General features: G+C 36.8%; 3 protein-coding genes across 3 annotated transcripts; 2 read left to right on the top strand and 1 right to left on the bottom strand.

Moving 5' to 3' along the window:
• The first annotated feature begins 654 nt into the window (after positions 1-654).
• Positions 655-2,217, top strand: LOC113771855 (ATP-dependent DNA helicase PIF1-like). Its single transcript, XM_027316409.1, has one exon. The coding sequence runs from the start codon at positions 655-657 to the stop codon at positions 2,215-2,217; it is 1,563 nt and encodes a 520-aa protein (XP_027172210.1).
• A 1,098-nt stretch (positions 2,218-3,315) lies between these two features.
• LOC113769832 (integrin-linked protein kinase 1-like) lies at positions 3,316-8,915 on the bottom strand. Its single transcript, XM_027314133.1, has 12 exons — positions 8,250-8,915; positions 7,362-7,436; positions 7,163-7,258; positions 6,532-6,617; positions 6,306-6,426; positions 6,037-6,116; positions 5,629-5,691; positions 5,397-5,518; positions 5,202-5,287; positions 4,972-5,093; positions 4,014-4,125; positions 3,316-3,670 (listed from the first exon to the last, which is right to left on the bottom strand). The coding sequence occupies exons 1-12, from the start codon at positions 8,565-8,567 to the stop codon at positions 3,566-3,568; spliced, it is 1,386 nt and encodes a 461-aa protein (XP_027169934.1). The 5' UTR covers positions 8,568-8,915; the 3' UTR covers positions 3,316-3,565.
• A 5,583-nt stretch (positions 8,916-14,498) lies between these two features.
• LOC113771854 (serine/threonine-protein phosphatase 5-like) lies at positions 14,499-16,203 on the top strand. Its single transcript, XM_027316408.1, has 4 exons — positions 14,499-14,905; positions 15,007-15,197; positions 15,308-15,379; positions 16,018-16,203. The coding sequence occupies exons 1-4, from the start codon at positions 14,827-14,829 to the stop codon at positions 16,201-16,203; spliced, it is 528 nt and encodes a 175-aa protein (XP_027172209.1). The 5' UTR covers positions 14,499-14,826.
• The last annotated feature ends 1,385 nt before the right edge of the window (positions 16,204-17,588 follow it).

Raw genomic sequence — 17,588 nt, 5'->3', positions numbered from 1 at the left:
ACGTTGTTTTATGAGAGGATTCTTGCAGAAATGAGCATTCAACCATCCATACCTTTTCCCCATTAGCCAAAGATTTTGGGTAAGCAATCTTTTCTTGTTCTGCTGTTTTCACTTTTCAATCATTCATACGTTTTCCCCATTAGCCGAAGATTTTGGGTAAGTAATATTTTCTTGGTCTAAAGTTTCACTTTTCACCTTAAATTAAAGTACGAGTTTCAGCAGCGCGTTCATGATTTCAGTAGGATACACTGATCAGTGCTAGTATTTTCATCAGTTCTAGTAAATTCACTTAGAAAGATTTAATCTTTGGGTGAAATTTGACTGAGACAGATACTGAGAACATGTTATAATGCTGTACTTTGAGCCAGTTTATGTTTAAAGAATGGTGCTAATCTCTGTCTTTTGAAAGCCCTGATTTGGATGAGAATGTTATTGGAGGTAGAAGTTATTTAATGTGTAGGATTGTGTTATGTTACTGGCGGGAGTTCTCGTTGTTGACACAAATCCAGCGCCTTTGCCATTCGTGGGTGTGATTTTACATGGAAGTGTAGGTGGAATTTAGAATGTAGAAGTGGAGGTGTATCAATATCCTGGTCTAAGTAGGTTTATATATTGGGTTTATATATTGGAGAACAGAGAAGGAAGGTGAAAAAAATGAAGCAGTTGTTCTCCTCTGCTTTAGCAACATTGAGGTATTATTCGAGTGCCACTTACCATAGCACAAAATGGAGCAAAAATAGATATAACTACAAGAGCAAATGGGGTGGTCTTTCTTCCCCTATAAAGCCGAAGACGAGGTGGACTAATGAGCAATCTCAAGTCTTAAACAAGAGCAAAATGAATTCTCCTAAAATGCCTAGAAAGCCTAGAATGAAGTGGACTGATGAGCAAACACAAGTCTTGAATGCCATTCTCGAGGGAAAGTCTGTATTTGTCAGTGGATCAGCAGGGACCGGTAAAACTGCTTTGCTTGAGCATGTTATAAAGAAACTCAAGAAAATTCATGGTCGATCCCAGGTTTTTGTGACAGCTTCCACAGGAGTTGCTGCTTGTGCCCTTAATGGTATGACCCTTCACTCATTTGCAGGCACTGGTCTCGGTGGTGTTGATCGTGCAAGTTTGCTAACTAGGGTTCTTTCAGATAGGAGGGCATATCGGAGGTGGATCAAGGCCAAAGTGCTAGTCATGGATGAAAGTAGCATGATTGAGGCTGACTTCTTCAATGATCTTGAGTTCATAGCCAGTGAGATACGGGGTCAGGATCCTTTGTTGAAGGGAAAGGTTTGGGGTGGAATACAGCTAGTTGTGAGTGGTGACTTTTTCCAATTACCTCCTGTTCTCAAAAAGAAGAAGAAGAAGGGTGCCAAAGTATTTGCATTTGAAGCTGATTGCTGGAATGCAAGTTTTGATTTGCAAATTGAGCTCACAAAGGTTTTCCGGCAATCAGAGGCTGATCTTGTGAAATTACTGCAGGGAATACGTAGAGGAGAGAGTGACCCTGAGGACCTTCAGATATTAAAACAACGATGCTTCTCATCAGAGGAGGATCCTTCAGCTGTACAGCTGTTCCCGAGGAATGAAGATGTCAATAGGGTGAACAAGAAGCACCTGCAAAGCTTAGGCGAGCAAATTTTTGTTTATTCTGCTGTTGACAGTGGTGAAGAGCCATCAAAGAAGCAGCTTAGATCAGGAATTGCACCTGATCAGCTTGAGCTCTGCAAAGGTGCGAGGGTGATGCTCTGCAAAAATATAAACCCTTGGCTTAAACTTGTGAATGGGGCTACTGGTACTATCATAGATTTTCATGACAAAATTGATGCTTTTTATGAAAGTGCTGGGAACTGTGATGATAGTGATATTCACTCCATATGCAGTGATGGTTACTTACTACCTGTAGTAAAATTTGACTCTGGACAAGTACTTAAGATTGGTTTAGAAACATGGGTTGTAATGGATGGAGAAAGGGTTGTTGCTAAGCGAAAGCAGATACCCCTCATACTGGCTTGGGCACTAAGCATTCACAAATGTCAGGGAATGACTCTTGACCGCCTTCACACAGACCTCCGTCGGGCTTTTGGCTGTGGAATGGTCTATGTTGCGCTTTCACGGGTGAAAACCTTGGATGGACTTCATTTATCTGGTTTTAATCCTTCTAAGATCGAGGCAGACCCAAAGGTTCTGCAATTCTATCAGAATCTTTCAAGTTCACGATATTAGCAAACTGGGGATGTCAATGCTGATTTCGAGTTTCCTCATAGTTCAGATAAAATGGTTAGTAGCAGACCAAATAAAAAGTTTTTCAAATGATCATGGCTGCGAACTTGGAAGTACGTGCTTCTTGTTCATTTTTTAGATTCTCATATTCTGAGGCTGGAAAAACGAAAGATTCAGCATGGTTCAGCATTTCTTTGGTCTTCCTTGCATTACTCAGTGGGATCTGGCGTTTATACAGAAATCCGGATCAACACTGCACCTGACTGTGCTGTGCACATGAGATTCTATATGCTCATAGTTGATTAGGCATAGGCATCTCTTCAACTCATTGTGTGGTGAGATGCTTTTTCTGCTAGAGCTAAAGCAGATGCAATTAGTTGTATCATCTTTTTCATCTTTCGGGTTAATGATACGATTTCACTCATATTTGCAAGAATTGTCATTCTTTTGAAGGCGTTGCAAATTTTCATTTATTAGGCTATCTAAATCATAACGACATCTAGCCCAATCTCCATGAAACGCTGCTGAGGTACTGTACCGTGAAGTAGGACGGCTAATATGCTCTCCTGCCTATTTGGCTGTTTCGCAATTCTCATAAAAACAGGGGGCGTACCTACAGCATCAAACTTGCTGGCCATGAAATCTTTGGAATTTGTTGTCCTGACTAAGTCGCATCTTCAATATGTCAGTTTCCTAGCAGGCTAGCACGTGGGATTTTTTTTTATTATTAGAACTTGTATAATGTTCTCAGTTTGTAGAAAGATTTGGGAATATGCAGGAACCATTGACGAGATAACTGGATACCCTGAACCCGTGGGATAGCCAGAATTTAGATGTCTGCTCTAGTAAAGAGGTAGCAAGTCACTCTGCATTCCAATCTTCTGTAACCTCGATAAATACGAAGAGCACTTGGGAACTTTTTTGTTGCGGTGGTATTTTCTAAAGTTACAGCTCTAAGTGAAATTATTTCAACAACCCTGAACGAATTTGCTAGAGTGCAGTAGGCTTTTGAACAGCTTTATTAGGTTAGCTCGATAATTATTGTGCAACCCTTCCTTCAGTTGAAAAACAGTAGTGGATGGTCATACTTGAACAACTGCATTAAGCAAGGCAAAAGCTTCTATGTTGATGGCTGCGGCAAGAACTATGGTCCAAAGTCGTTCAATATGGCTGTACATAGTCAGTAAGCATGTACTATTTGTACAAATGGTAGTCCGAAACAATATAAAGGCAAAATCACAAAAGGGCAAAATCACAAGTAAATTCTTGTTACTTGAACGAGAGAATTTAGACGTCAAAGATTGAAGGCTATATAAGCGCACAGATGGTGGGAACAATTGGCTTGTGTGCGTCACCCAATGGAGGAGAGATTTGAACGGGAGGACCGGTTTTTTGAATTAGAATGATCCAATTTAAGGATGGCTTCAAGGTTTTGGAAGCACTTGAGCGCCTTCACCTGCAAGGATTTAGAGATAGTAATCCTGGGTCACTGTGCTTTAATTTTCAAAACAAAAGTGCAACAGTAGCAATAGAGGGAACAAGTTCAAACATAAAACTCCAAAATCATAGGAAAACCATTTATCTACGCAAGGAAATGTAACTTGCCAATAAATATGGACGTTACAAATCATGAAGAAAACAGAATAGAACATATTATGGATTACAGCAGTGTACTTTTATCCATCTATCAGTTGGATATTATACCCAAAAAGCTCATAGACATGCAAAGCAGAATCTACTGGCATGAGGCAGGACAGGATAAATGTGAGAGGGAGAGAGAGAGAGTGAGAGTATCGAACCTTCCAACGCTTTCCACGAATGAGATGGCTATCAATACCCTCCAACTCGGAAATTATTTGCCTAAAAGTTGGTCTTTCCGATGGGTTGTCTTTCCAGCAGTCTTCAATCAACCTGTTAGCAAGCCATACACCTGAATTGCAATATCAACCCCCATAATCCACAATGCTAAACCATTCAAGTAATACCAGGTGTCTTAGTTAAGAACCAAGGATACATGTAACTTATTCACAAATGAAAATAACATTTAATTGCTCTATTGGATTTTCCGAAATTGACTTGAGCTACATCGTACAGCAAGTAGTCAGAATTTTGTGTATTTTAGAAAATCCAGAAAATTAGGAGATCAAGATGTACTGTTTTAAGTGGATAGCAACCAAGGCAAGATTCTCAAAAGATTCTCAAAAACATCAGCACCAGCACATACCTTTCTAAATTCCACCAAACAAGACCTTATATCCGATTACTCAATTTCGAACTGATAAACAATATTCAACACTAAACAAACTACATCAATTCATATAAAACCCTTGTCCAGACTTTTAAAAAAATAATATGCCTAAATCACAAACAAGGAACTACTTTGTTGATTCCCATTCGTCTGGTCATCATTTTTAATCTTCATACTCCAATCCACATATGTCAGGGTAGTTACACTTTGGGAGTAAAGGTAAAATGCTTTCACAAGTATTTAATTATCTTGCTATTGATAACAGACTTGCATGTCAATTCCACAGTTACAGAAGCAACACACGTGAAAACTAAGAAAAGATACAGGAGTACAAACCTCGATCCTTACAGTATTAAGAGAAACATCTTCCAATCATATTACAAGTAATATCCATTCAAACCATGCAATGGACTAGATGGTCATGCAAATTCGTATGTACAAGTCATAGATCATCACATTCTCCTGAATCAAATGTGAAAATTTCAGTGAAAAGAAACTTGAGGGCTTACTCCCTGAGCTTATGAGCATAAAGCTTCGGTGGAGCTCTGAAAGGAGGGCGTTCATTTGCCACGTACAATTTTGGGACTAGTCTCTCTTGCTTATCAGAAAATGGAGGACAGCCTTCAATCATCTGTCAAGAATATCAGTAATATTCTTAGGCGTTTCTCCATAGCTACCATACACGTTAAAAAGAGCCAAACAATTGTATTTTCAGCATTCTCGATCTAGAACAACTTACCTCCTGCAGTATTAATGCAAATGAAAAGACATCAACTTTAGTATCATATTCCTCATTTTTATCAACTTCAGGAGCCAAATATCGCCCTGTCCAAGAGAAGGAGAAACTATTCAACTATTTAATTAAATGATTTCAGCTTCTGAATGATTAAAAATTTCCTCAACCACATTGCCTGTCACCATATAAAATGCTTACAAGAAGTCTCTTGGCATCCAACCGGTTTATCTTCTTTAATTGTTCTTGTTCCAACTATTACCAGTTTGCTGAGTCCAAAGTCCGCAACTTTCAGATGCCCAGAATCATCTCGTAGAATGTTTCTGCCATCTTACTGAGACAATTAGTATAAGTTCTACACCTTCTAAGGCAAACTCACGATAAAATGAATTGCCTTAGAACCAATTACAAACTTGAATAAATGGAAACGTACGAAGGCTCCAGATCTCGATGAATTATTGCTTCCGGTTTATGCTCATGCAAGTAATTCATTCCTCTGCGAAACAGGAATCACTATCATAAATTATACATGTATTATGATGATGATATGACTCTTTCATACTGTCATTTGCACATTAGAAACCAATTTTCCTTGTTTAAGCGGGAACTATCTATTCCGTGGTGTTTAATAAAAGTGGTTTAAGAGCAGATAGAAAACATGGTTTAATTAAACATCTGAAGTAATTTAAACCAGTAAATGGTACATTAGGCACTATAGAACTGACTATACAACTTTCCAACCATTTTAGCCTTACAAGAGAAACATTCATAGCCACAATACCCAGGTAACAAGGTGAAGAGATAATGTAGTCAATCAATGTCTTTTAAAGCAATTACAGACCTGGCAATATCCAAAGCAAACTTGACTGCCAGTGCTGGCTTTAAGGCACCTCTCCGTCTTAAGAATGCACAAAGATCTCCCTGTGGATTGCATGCAAACTATTAGTGTACAATCCAACAAAATTCCTATATCAAAGCATAATAACTTCAAAAGAAGCTATAATTCAGAGCTTTCACCAGTTCTGCAAAATGAAGGAAAACTGTAACACAAAAGAAGTTTAAAATCTGGTTGCAAGATATTGTCAAACTTCTAAATCAAATAAATGACACCTTCGGCAGGTATTCCGTAATGATCATCATTGGACTACTTTGCGTTACGGCACCAAGAAACTGAACAACATTAGGATGACGCAACTTTTGAAGCAGAGCAAGCTCATCCCTGAATGCCTTTCTGAATAACCATGCACAACCAGTAAAAGTAAAGGTTAATATGCCAAAGTAACTAAAAAATTATGCTAATTACTATAAATAACCAAGTATTGTATGACCAACCCACACTTTATCTTCGTCAGTCAACAATTCCTCGCCAAGTCTCTTAACAGCAACCAGGGTTCCGCGCCAGGAAGCAATGCAGAATGTCCCCTGTCATGAATAACATACAGCAGAGAACCAGTAGAGGTTATCAAGATGCAGTTGAAGCCATCCGTCTTGTTGGGAATAGTAGTGGCAACAGCTCCAGTTGTCCAATGGAAAAGATAAGAAATCCAGGAAAGGGGCAGAAAAGGAGAAAAAGAGCAAGGAAAACAATAAATGATCACAAAATACAACCATCCCCACAGAAGGTCCAGAAAAGAAGCAATTTTTTCATTCACTTTATTATTTGACGAGGTATAAAAGTTCAATTACTAACAGAAAATAGATAAATGCATTTCTCCAAGATCAAAACCTTCTCTCATGCCTGCTTTCACAGGGAATTATACAAAGGTCCTGCCTCTCTGTAGTTAAGAATAGCATACTACTTTGACAGCAAATTCTTGACTGAGAATGACAAATAGAAGAGATCCAACGATAATTTAATGTTCTCACATCCTTGTCCATTCAAGCTACTGATACTGATAAAAGCCATAGATGTTTAACGATGTAGAGAAATGAATGATCAATGATAAGCTAAAGAAAAAGAAACTTACTTTTGTTATGTCAACACTCTTGCTAAAATCAAGTTCTCGCGGATCAATTTCATACTCTGGAACTTCACGAGCATTTCGCACCTGCATGGGAACCATCTGAAGAAACCAAAATACATTATGCTTCAGCATACTTTAGAGCCACTGCATTGCTACGCAAGGAAAACTAAGAAAATCAGCTGCGTACGACAAGTAAGAATACCAGAGGTTTTGCTCCATGTGCCTCCAGAAGCTTAATGACATCATTGTTTTTGTAATAAATTGCATCTGCAAGAGGCTATTCAGTTGAACTTTGTCATTTCAGTATCTATAAATGCTGGTGAAACCAGATACCGCAACAGAAGAGCAAAATTACATGTATAGAGGTCAATGACTAACTAAACAAGTTAAAATGCTATTTCAGAGGATTATCCATGCAGTTCTAGCACTGAAAATCCAACACTAATTTAGATGTCTAAAAAACCTAACCTTTAAGGTAATCAAACTAGCCTACAAAGGAAGTCCAATGGAAAATTCTCCCAGTCTTCAGGTGACAGAGTGTTAAGCTGTCCTTCAAGAATCCATTACAAAGCAAGGAAAAAGACCTGCATCATACAAGCCCGTATCTTTTTCCTATTTCTAACCAACAGTTCCCCAATTGGCTGAAGTAAACTTGTTAAATTCATTTTCTCGACCCCAATACCTCGTTGCCGAACCTAAATATTTTTATCCTTCTAACATCCTTGAACTTATGATTCACAATCTGAGCATCATTTTCTTTTACTACCTCAATATCCAATTTACAAAACAGTCTTTCTTATAAAATCCTCTATACCACACCCTCTTTATATTCCAGCAACATTTGCATAATCTTCATCACCTACATTATCCCATTTCTCGTTGAATTTACATGTCCATCCAATAGTCCTAACTGAAAGTACAAATAAACAACAGGCAAGTAAAGCTACACGCATTCCTAAATTGCCTCATATTACAAAACTACCTAAACATGGGAAAGTTAAATGATTTCTTCCTAAAATAATACAGCTAAATCAACATTAAATTCCTAAAATTTCAGAAATTACAATATACACAAATTGATAAATCATACCGTGCTGCCCCAGCAATCCTTGACGTCGACCTCGGCACCACGACGGAGTAGCAACTTGACGACGTCGTCTTGACCTTGACAGGCGGCAACGTGCAACACCGTCCGACCATCAACATCACGGAAATTCACACTCGTTCCGGAATCCAAAGCCTCCTTAATTCCCTCAACATCACCTTCATTCGCCATGTACATTAGCCTCACTCCAGGATCAACGTCATCATCTCCGACAGAAGCAATCGCAGCGTCGTCGTTTCTCCCCTCCGGAGCTAGTGACGATTGTCTGCCAAATCCAAATCTCTGCTGCGACTTCGTCTCCATAGTCAAAAATCACAATTTTGAGTTTAAAAAATTTTTTTGGAGCAATTTATAAGCTTAATTATGATAATGATGGAGAAGATTTTTGATGAAGTTCACAGGAGAGGAGTGAAGAGAGTAGGTAACTTTTTCAAGTCTTCTAGAAGCATCATCTCTTTCCTTTTTTTTTCTGTACGATTGAAAGCGAAATTTTACCCTTTTGGAGTTTTTTTTTTTTTAATGGAGATTCATCTGAAGAGGAAGAAGAAGGAGAAAGAATCTTAAATGGGCGGCGGAAGAGGCGGTTGGCGGAGGTTTTGAGCTTATTGGAGTAGGGAGACGAGTACAGAGGGACGGGCGGAGAAAGTCAAAGTTAGAAAGGGGCAACGTTGGAATAAGAATTTTTTTGGGGGAACAAGATTGGAATATTATATTTTCTTTGTTGGGATTTTTTTAGACTTATCAACTAGATTAAAAAAAGAAAAAAAAAAGAAAATATTGGGAATCTTGAATTGGTGCAAAATTGAACAGCATAATTTCACAGTAAATTCAAATACCCAATGTAGGATTTCAATTATTTCGGATGTAAAAAATTGAAAAAGTGAAAATTATGCACGAAATTTTTGAGGAAAAAAAAAGTTACGAGGCTTATTGCGTTTAATTAAAGATATCCAGGTGTAATATTGCGCATTGGGCAAGGAACTTAATTCTTAGATTGACTTGTTTTTCTTTTATTTAAATGCAGCTAATTCTTACTTCAAATCAAATAGATAATTTTTTTTTCAAAAAACAAAATTAAGTATAATTACTTGATTAATTGACGGGATCTAAGAAACTGGAAGGGGACAGAGGGATTACAATCCAATTTTTAAGTCTCGACTGATTAGAATAGTTGTCATAACTTTTTGTAGAAATTAAGAACCAAAATTGATTCGATAAAAACATTTTTGCTTTTCAAAACATTAAGGGTCTGTTTGGTTGGAAGTAAAATATTTTTCTTGGGAAAATATTTTCCGTGGAAGTAATTTTCCATGAAAATCATTTCCCTTTCATCATTTTCAGGTGTTTGGTTAGCTTATTGAAAATATTTTCTTACTTCATTTTTCTGGTGTTTGTTTAACTTTTGAAATATTTTCACTTTTATCTCTATCTTTACTTTCTACACATTATAACTACATACTTCTTCCCATGCAAAATAAGAAAATTTATCTCATTGTTTAACTTTAAAAAATCTTGGAGAAATGTATATATGAATAAAAAATATCTCCTTAAGCAATAAACAAATTGCTGGCCATTTAGTGTCAAATATCAATCACATGCAATGCTTATTGTGACATATATCTTGCACTCTCACTGCTGAAAGTTTCTCTAGAAAAGAATGTCCCTATTATACATAATTAATTACTAGCATAGGATGAGCAGGATGAGGTTTTTTTTTTATTTTGAATATACTAGGGGAGAGTTGGGTTGGGTGGTACGGGGGAGGGAGTGTAAGGAAAAGGTCTTGGGTTCGAGTCCTCCTGTTTACACTAAAAAAAAAAAAGAACATACTACAAGATGTTTTGAGTAAGTTTGGAACATACTACAGGCGGGATGCATGCATTTTGGAAAACAACTTCAGTAAATTTGGAAGGGAAGTTGTTTTCCATAAGATGAGTGAAAATATTTTACATAGGAAAATGTTTTCAGTAACTTTTGTGCAACCAAACACGGGAAATTAGGAAAATATTTTCCTGGAAAATATTTCACCCGAAACAAACGGACCCTAAGAGAAAAAACGAGACAAAAAACATGTTTCAAAATTTGAAGTTGTTGAGAACAAGTTTTATATGTCCAAATTTCCATTAAGACGGCAGAACATCGAGTATTGACAGTAATTAGGTTTGGGGTTTGGGGGGGGAAGAGGTGTGATTTTGACATGTATTCTTAGCTTTTGAAGGCATTGATTTTGATTTTAACAAAAAAAAAAAGGGGTTGGTGAATCTAACTTTCCTTAAACGTTGTTTTCAAATTCAACAAAGTCTAGCAGTGCACCAAGAAGTTCAGTCAGTGAAAACAAAATCTTCGTAAAGCACAAGCAAATGACAAATTGCCCTCTCTTTATCCTTCTCCATCAGACTCATTAGATAGCTTGACCCATGGTCCAATAACAAATTGTCTTTCTCCAAACCCTGAGGTCTCACAACATTTGTGATCACATCAGATTACTAACAAGTTAGAAAGCGTTGGAAGGTTCGATACAAGTCATTGTTGATTTCTAACTCATTTCCTCGATAAAATAGAATAGCACGAAGAAGTCCTAGTTCACACATGATTATGATTGTATTCACTCACACAAAGCTTAATTATATCTTTCCTTTATCTCCAACCCACTTGGCCCTGTTAGTTTCCTCGGGTTTATGAGGCTAATTCTCCAGGTTTATTTATAAGTAATATTTATAAGGTGCCGAGACCGTGACCGATATGCCGAAACTGATGTGTAACGATTCAGGTTACGATCGCGATTGCAACTTTGAACCATGGTTACAATCAGAACCAATCCTATGGTCCGGATGGGTTATCAAAGGTATATATGCCATAAACTCTCAGTGTCAATTTTTTTTATGGCCTGTGAAAACTCCTTGCCTCGCTTGCTTGAGATATCTAGTCACTGGAATGAGTAAATACCCACAGAATGATCGATGATATACTGCCTTTGTTTACCAACATAATATTTCACTAATCATCAGACAATGATTTCAACATCCCATTGTTCTTGGTATCTAATAAATTACTTATTTATCATGTTGCATTTGCTTATGTTGATATATCATGCGTCCCTTTTAGGCCTTGTTTATTCATTTTATAGTATTGCAGGCGTCCAGATATTTGAAACAACTTTGAATTTGTTAATCAAACTGAGCTTCATAGACTTTGTCATGCATGGACTCTGGTTTGATGCCTCTCTATGGTTAATTCAGGCGGAGGTTAAGGCCCATGACAATTCTGAATGGTGGAAGATTCTTCATTCAACTGAGGAGCAACTGCTCAACGATGAATGGGCAGCGCCTGATGATGTATCTTGGACGGTTCCTGAGCTTCTTCACCCAGATTCCAGTTCACCCAGAGAAGCCAAAAATCTCTTATGCAGGTCTTGCCTCAGGAGGTGACTCCCAGAATCACGTGGGTTCCCTCTCTACAAAGGGAGTCGTCAGAGATGAAAAACTTAAGGCAAGATTTCTAGAACCTTTTTCTTCCCCAGTAAGGCTTTTTGGCATCAGGCCATGTTGCTGTAAAATGTTCAGGTTTAGAATGTTTTTGCTCTCTTTCCTGCTGAAACCTTGTTGTTATAGAATGTTGTTGATGTTAAAGTATTCAGTAGTTTCTTTTTAGATTATGGACTGTTGCCATTTTTCCAGTTGTCTAGGCTGTTGATATTCTTGCAGTCCCAAATTATTTTTGTTTTTACTTTACACCAAATCCAGCTCCAATGATTTGATCTGCATTCTGCATTTGACGCATCACAATCACAGTTTAGACTTCAGATCGAGTGAAGAGACAAAAGCCATTTGAAAAGGGCTGGCAGCTATGTTGAAGTTTTTCAATTCACAAAACTTTGATGTTCAAGATTCATACATAACCAAGATGTCATTATTATTGTGCAACACGAGAAAACAAGCCAATGGGGGGGACTACTGAAGTGTACTTACATACTAAACTAAAAAGAAATGACTTTTTCTTTGGTCTTTGACATGAATAAATAACCATCGTTTGAAACTGGGAAGCTATTGCCCTTTGGGGTTGGCTCTAATGTTTTTTGGGTAACCTAGTTAGGTCCCGAGCTCATGTGTTCGAGTCATCTCTCTACCACTTGTGTATCTTTAGGAGGCGGGGTGCACAAGCGCAGGGAGATTAGTCTGATAAAATTGGAATACTATCTGTTGAAAAAAAAAAGAAGAAAGAAACAGGGAAGCTATTTGATTTCAATGTCTAGCCCAGGAGCCAATGGTCTCGGAACGGAAGTCCGAAAATTGGTTTGGACGATATATTTTTTTGTGGCTGCAAATAGAGCATTCAAGGCTGTATGCCTTTACGGAATCACCTTCCAAGAAGCTTCAGAAATGGGCAATCTCAATCACAGCCAATGAAAAGCAGCCAAACTTTTTGGCTGGATCTCATGTTTCAATTCAAGATCCATTTCTTGGCCACCACAAAACTTGTCAGGACTTACAACTACAAGGATGCCTTTCTTGTTGTTGAGACATTGAATCGTCAATCCTTGAAACTATTGGCTATTGAATATTAGAAAGAACAAACTCTACCAGTGCTTTTCATCGTTTCTTCATTTTTTTCCCAATTTACAGAGCCAGAATGAAAGAAAGTTTATGCCAATTTTAGTCCATGAAAGTTATTTGAGATAGTTTTAACACGATATTAAAATCTTTCTCTGTGCAGTAATTTTTTGCATTGTATTTAAGCAACATAATAATGAGTAATGAAATGTTGCGCCTTTTCTTTTCTCCACTTCCATGTACTATTGAGCGTTGAAAATTTTGAAAAACATCCATTTGGATAGTTTTTTTTTTTTTTTCAAATACAATATTACAGTAATACACAAATAAAAATAACTCAAAAAATATCATATCCATATAATATTTCAAATATTTCAAAAAATATTTATAATAAAAGTTTTTCATATACATTATTGTTACAGTAATATTTTTCAAAAACACCCAAAAAAATAACTAATTCAAACGAAGCTATTCTTTCGAGCTCTTTATATTAGAATGAGTAATGAATTGTTGCACCTTTTCCTTTCTCCTCTTCCATACTATTGAGCGTTGAAAATTTTGAAAAACATTAATATTATTATTCTTTCGAGCTCTTTATATTAGAAAGTCGCATTAGAATTGATAGCTACTTAAAATACCAAATATAATCACATGAAAATCCAAAACTATCAGTAAATTATCTAGCAACACGATCACTACTTCATAGGTACACAACCATAAATACTTGTATGTTTGTACCAAAAGAAGAAACTAAATAGAACTAGAAAGAGATTAAAAAAAAGCAGTTTAGATTGATACAATCTAATAAGTCTCCCACAAATAAATACTAGAAAAGAAAAACAATAATTTCAGGTTGCCAGAATCTACGCTGCCCTTTTTTGCCCTTTGTATAGGGGTGGCAATTTTTGACACGACCTGAAAACACGACACGAACCTAACACGAAATTAATGGGTTTGGGTTGAGGTTTCGGGAATTCGGGTCAGAATCGGGTTGGACCCGATGAACCCGAAAAGAAAACAGGTCGATTTCGGGTCAACCCGTGGTGACCTGATATGACCCGATATGACCCGTTTACGAATTAAAAATAATTTAATAAACATAAAAATAATTTTATCTAACTAAACTAAGTTATTCTTTTTTTCAAAGGCATTAATTACTTAATCCTAAATGAATTTATTTAATTTGTGTGAAGTTGAAATTATTATATTTGGACAAATAATATATTATATTATATTTTACTTTTATATTGTTTTAATTTATTTTATATTTTGTTTGGGATAAAACACTTTTACGGTGTTTAATTTATTTTAGATTTGGTTTGGAATTATTTATTTAAATTTTTATTACTTGATTATGTAATTAGTTTTGTGAGAAATTGATTTTATTAGAAATTACAGTGATAAATTAATAAATTAAAATTAAGTTTCGGGTCATTTCGGGTCGACCCCGCCAACCCGTCAACCTGAAATTTTCGGGTTCGGGTCAGCATACCTGACCGTCACTGGTTGGCGGGTCGGGTTCGGGTCAACAGATTTTCTGACGGGTTGACCCGAACCCGACCCGCCAACCTGATTTGGACCCGAATTGCCACCCCTACCTTTGTATATATATATATATATATCCTACTTTTAATTTTTCCATTAAAGTTTTGATTTACTAAAACAATTCCCGCAACGTAAACTAACATGACATGAGTTGCTCAGCCGGAAACATCTAGGGCTACCATAGCTAAACTAAAACCCCACTCTACCTCTTTCTCTCACACACACAACACACACTGAGTCTTACGCACAGTCGAGACGCTTTTTGCCTCTTTTTCCATCACTTTTGCCAACTAGCAAACATCCAAACCGCAGCACAGTAGTTGTATCAGTTACAACCCCAAAAGCCAATAGCCTACAACCAAGACCGCCACTTTTTCACCTCATGATCAGCCTTTAATGAAAAAATTCAACCTCGGATTTTAAACAATTGAATAAAGCCCCCCAATAATCAACAAATCATCTGTATTATGCCAACTATGGACCCGGCAAATTCTAATCCTTCTAGAGCTGAAGAACTCAAAGTCCTCGCCAATGAAGCCTTCAACGGTAGCCCTTTGAACCCTTTATGCCCTTTTGAATTTGTGAGAGTTTTTGGCTTTTTGTTAATGTTTTTGGGATTTTTAATGGGTTTTTGCTCATTAATTTAGTTTTTTCTTGGATTCGTGAAGCCCATAAATTTGCGCAAGCTATTGATTTGTATACTCAAGCAATAGACTTGAATGGTGACAATGCGGTTTACTGGGCTAACCGTGCATTTGCCCACACCAAATTGGAGGAGTATGGGAGTGCAATAATTGATGCTACTAAGGCTGTTGAAATTGATCCTAAGTACTCCAAGGCAAGAATTTTAGCGAAAACAATTTGGTCTCTCTTGCTCTCTCTCGCTCTCTCTCTTTCTTTGGGTTATTGGGGTGGTGTTTGTAAGGTGGTTTTGATTGGTTTTGGCAGGGGTACTATAGACGAGGTGCGGCTTATTTGGCAATGGCGAAGTTTAAAGAAGCACTCAAGGATTTTCAGCAGGTGGGATTATATACCACTGTATTTTGGTTTTATTCGCCTCTCTGAAGCTAGTTTTAATTGTTTATTTTGCAAAGTTTGGGTTTTTAGTTCTTTACGGTAGGTTTTGCAGGCAAATATGCTGTAATTTGCAAGCAAATATTCTTTTTTTTTATTTATTTATTTGCAAGAAAATCTTGACCCTGGTTATTGTGTTTCCAAGATGAACGTTGGTACTTCAGAAGAGATCTTTTTAGACATCATATTCAGATGGCAAGGATCATAATGATAGAACTAAAACTGTTTTCAAAATGGTTGAGATGAGAACAAATTGAAATAGTGACGCCTTACTTGTGGTTTTATTAGAAGGAGAATGATCATTGATTGTTTTTTACTCTTATAACAACTAAATGTTATTGTGAAAATCAAATAGTATTTGGAATCAGTTCATCATCTGAAGATATGTGTACTTATGCTGAACTCTCAAATTCAACACCATAGTCTCACTTTCCTTCCTTTCTTATCAATTGATTGTTCATGCAACATGTAGTCGCAATTTTTGTAATGCACCTATTTTTCAAGCATCTGTTTCTCTGCATGAACATAAATTCTCATGAGGTGCTGATGGATCTAGCTATTTCCATGCACACTTGAAAATCTAGGTCAAGAAGTTATGCCCTAATGACCCTGATGCCTCAAAGAAATTGAAAGAGTGCGAGAAAGCTGTGATGAAACTCAAATTTGAGGAAGCTATCTCTGTACCCGAATCTCAAAGACGTTCAGTAGCTGATTCTGTTGATTACACTACCATTGGTATGACTACCATGCTGAACTTCCTTTCTTTTTGATAGGGTTGTGTAGGCTAAATAAGGTAACCGTATTATTTGACAGTTTTCATGCACTTAAGGGTTTGTGTGATTGGCTCTTAAAGTTTCTTTTTTCCCTCATTGAATGACGTGTTTTACATTGTTGCAGTAAGTGGAATTTGTGAAATGAATTATGCATTGGTGTAATAAGGCAAAAGAAAAACAATCTTTTTGGTGTTTACTTCAATCATGTCTCTAAGGTGTTTTGCATTTTATAAGTTTTACCTGTAGGTGTCTAATTGTTGCATCATGTTATTATGTGTTATTATCAGCACTATCACATTTCCCAGTGTTGGCTTTAGGTGTAAATTCTGGTCACTAAAACTGTCACATATTGATCCTACAAAATTACAAATGCATTATTAGAGCACATGCATGTTGTTCTTTTTGACGAGTCTTGATTTGCTAGTTGGGTTTCTGGTCATTTAATTTCCTACTTTTCATCTGGTTGCTTTTCCTGTTGACCTATTTGAAAACCTTAAGTGTTGCAATTTTCTCTGAGATTTGGATACGGAATAAGTGGTTGCTGATATTTTAATGAATTTTTGCTGCATTATCTAGTTCCTGCACTAAAGGAGTACCAGTAGAGTATGAGCAAATAAATATATTTCTAATTGGGTCTTTCCTCGTTACGTGGTTTATGACTGATGAACATCATAAGATATTTCACTGTTTTGCGTAAAAGCGTCTTTTTTTTTTGTGTTATAGTAGTGAGATTGCAGGATTCTTTCAGAATAGGGGAATAATGTGATACCGGTGCAACAAGACTAGTTTGTCGAAATATTATTATTCTATGTAGAGTTCCTATGTCAGGTGGATTTTATAGGTGTTTCCACAAGACAGTAGTTGCTACTTGGAATTTGAGGAAGTAACTATCTAGAGAAAAAATGTGTTAAGTAGCATCGTCCTATTACCTGTAATATATGCATTTAGGTTATTTTTCAGATGGATGATGAGGTGTCGTCGCTATTGAGATGTTACCTATTAGATCGACTTTGAAGGTGTTATGTCCAGCATTGATCAAACACAAGAGAGAACACTCAATTTGACAGAAGTCGTAGGACATCAATTTGTTGTCATCCATATCAATGTAAAGATGGAAATATAATCTGTACAAAATGACAGGGAAGGAATCACCATACCTGCATCTTCAAGAAAATAAACTGGATTTGGTATTTAATTAAAGAAGTCAATGAAAAAAAAAGGAAAGACAAACTTGACCACGTTGCGGCATGCATTGGCAAGCAAATCTAGACAAAATAGCAGCTGGCATAAGTCCACTGATTAATTTCTTGAGAAATACGACATTGAAAGCATCGGAATCCAGGCTCCTGTAAAACTTCTCTTGAAAAAAGTTGTGAATCCGA

The sequence above is a fragment of the Coffea eugenioides genome, chromosome 5, assembly GCF_003713205.1.
Source record: "Coffea eugenioides isolate CCC68of chromosome 5, Ceug_1.0, whole genome shotgun sequence".
NCBI lineage: Eukaryota > Viridiplantae > Streptophyta > Magnoliopsida > Gentianales > Rubiaceae > Coffea > Coffea eugenioides.
The sequence above is the reverse complement of the archived record's forward strand: the minus strand, read 5'-3'. Positions and strand labels throughout refer to the sequence as shown.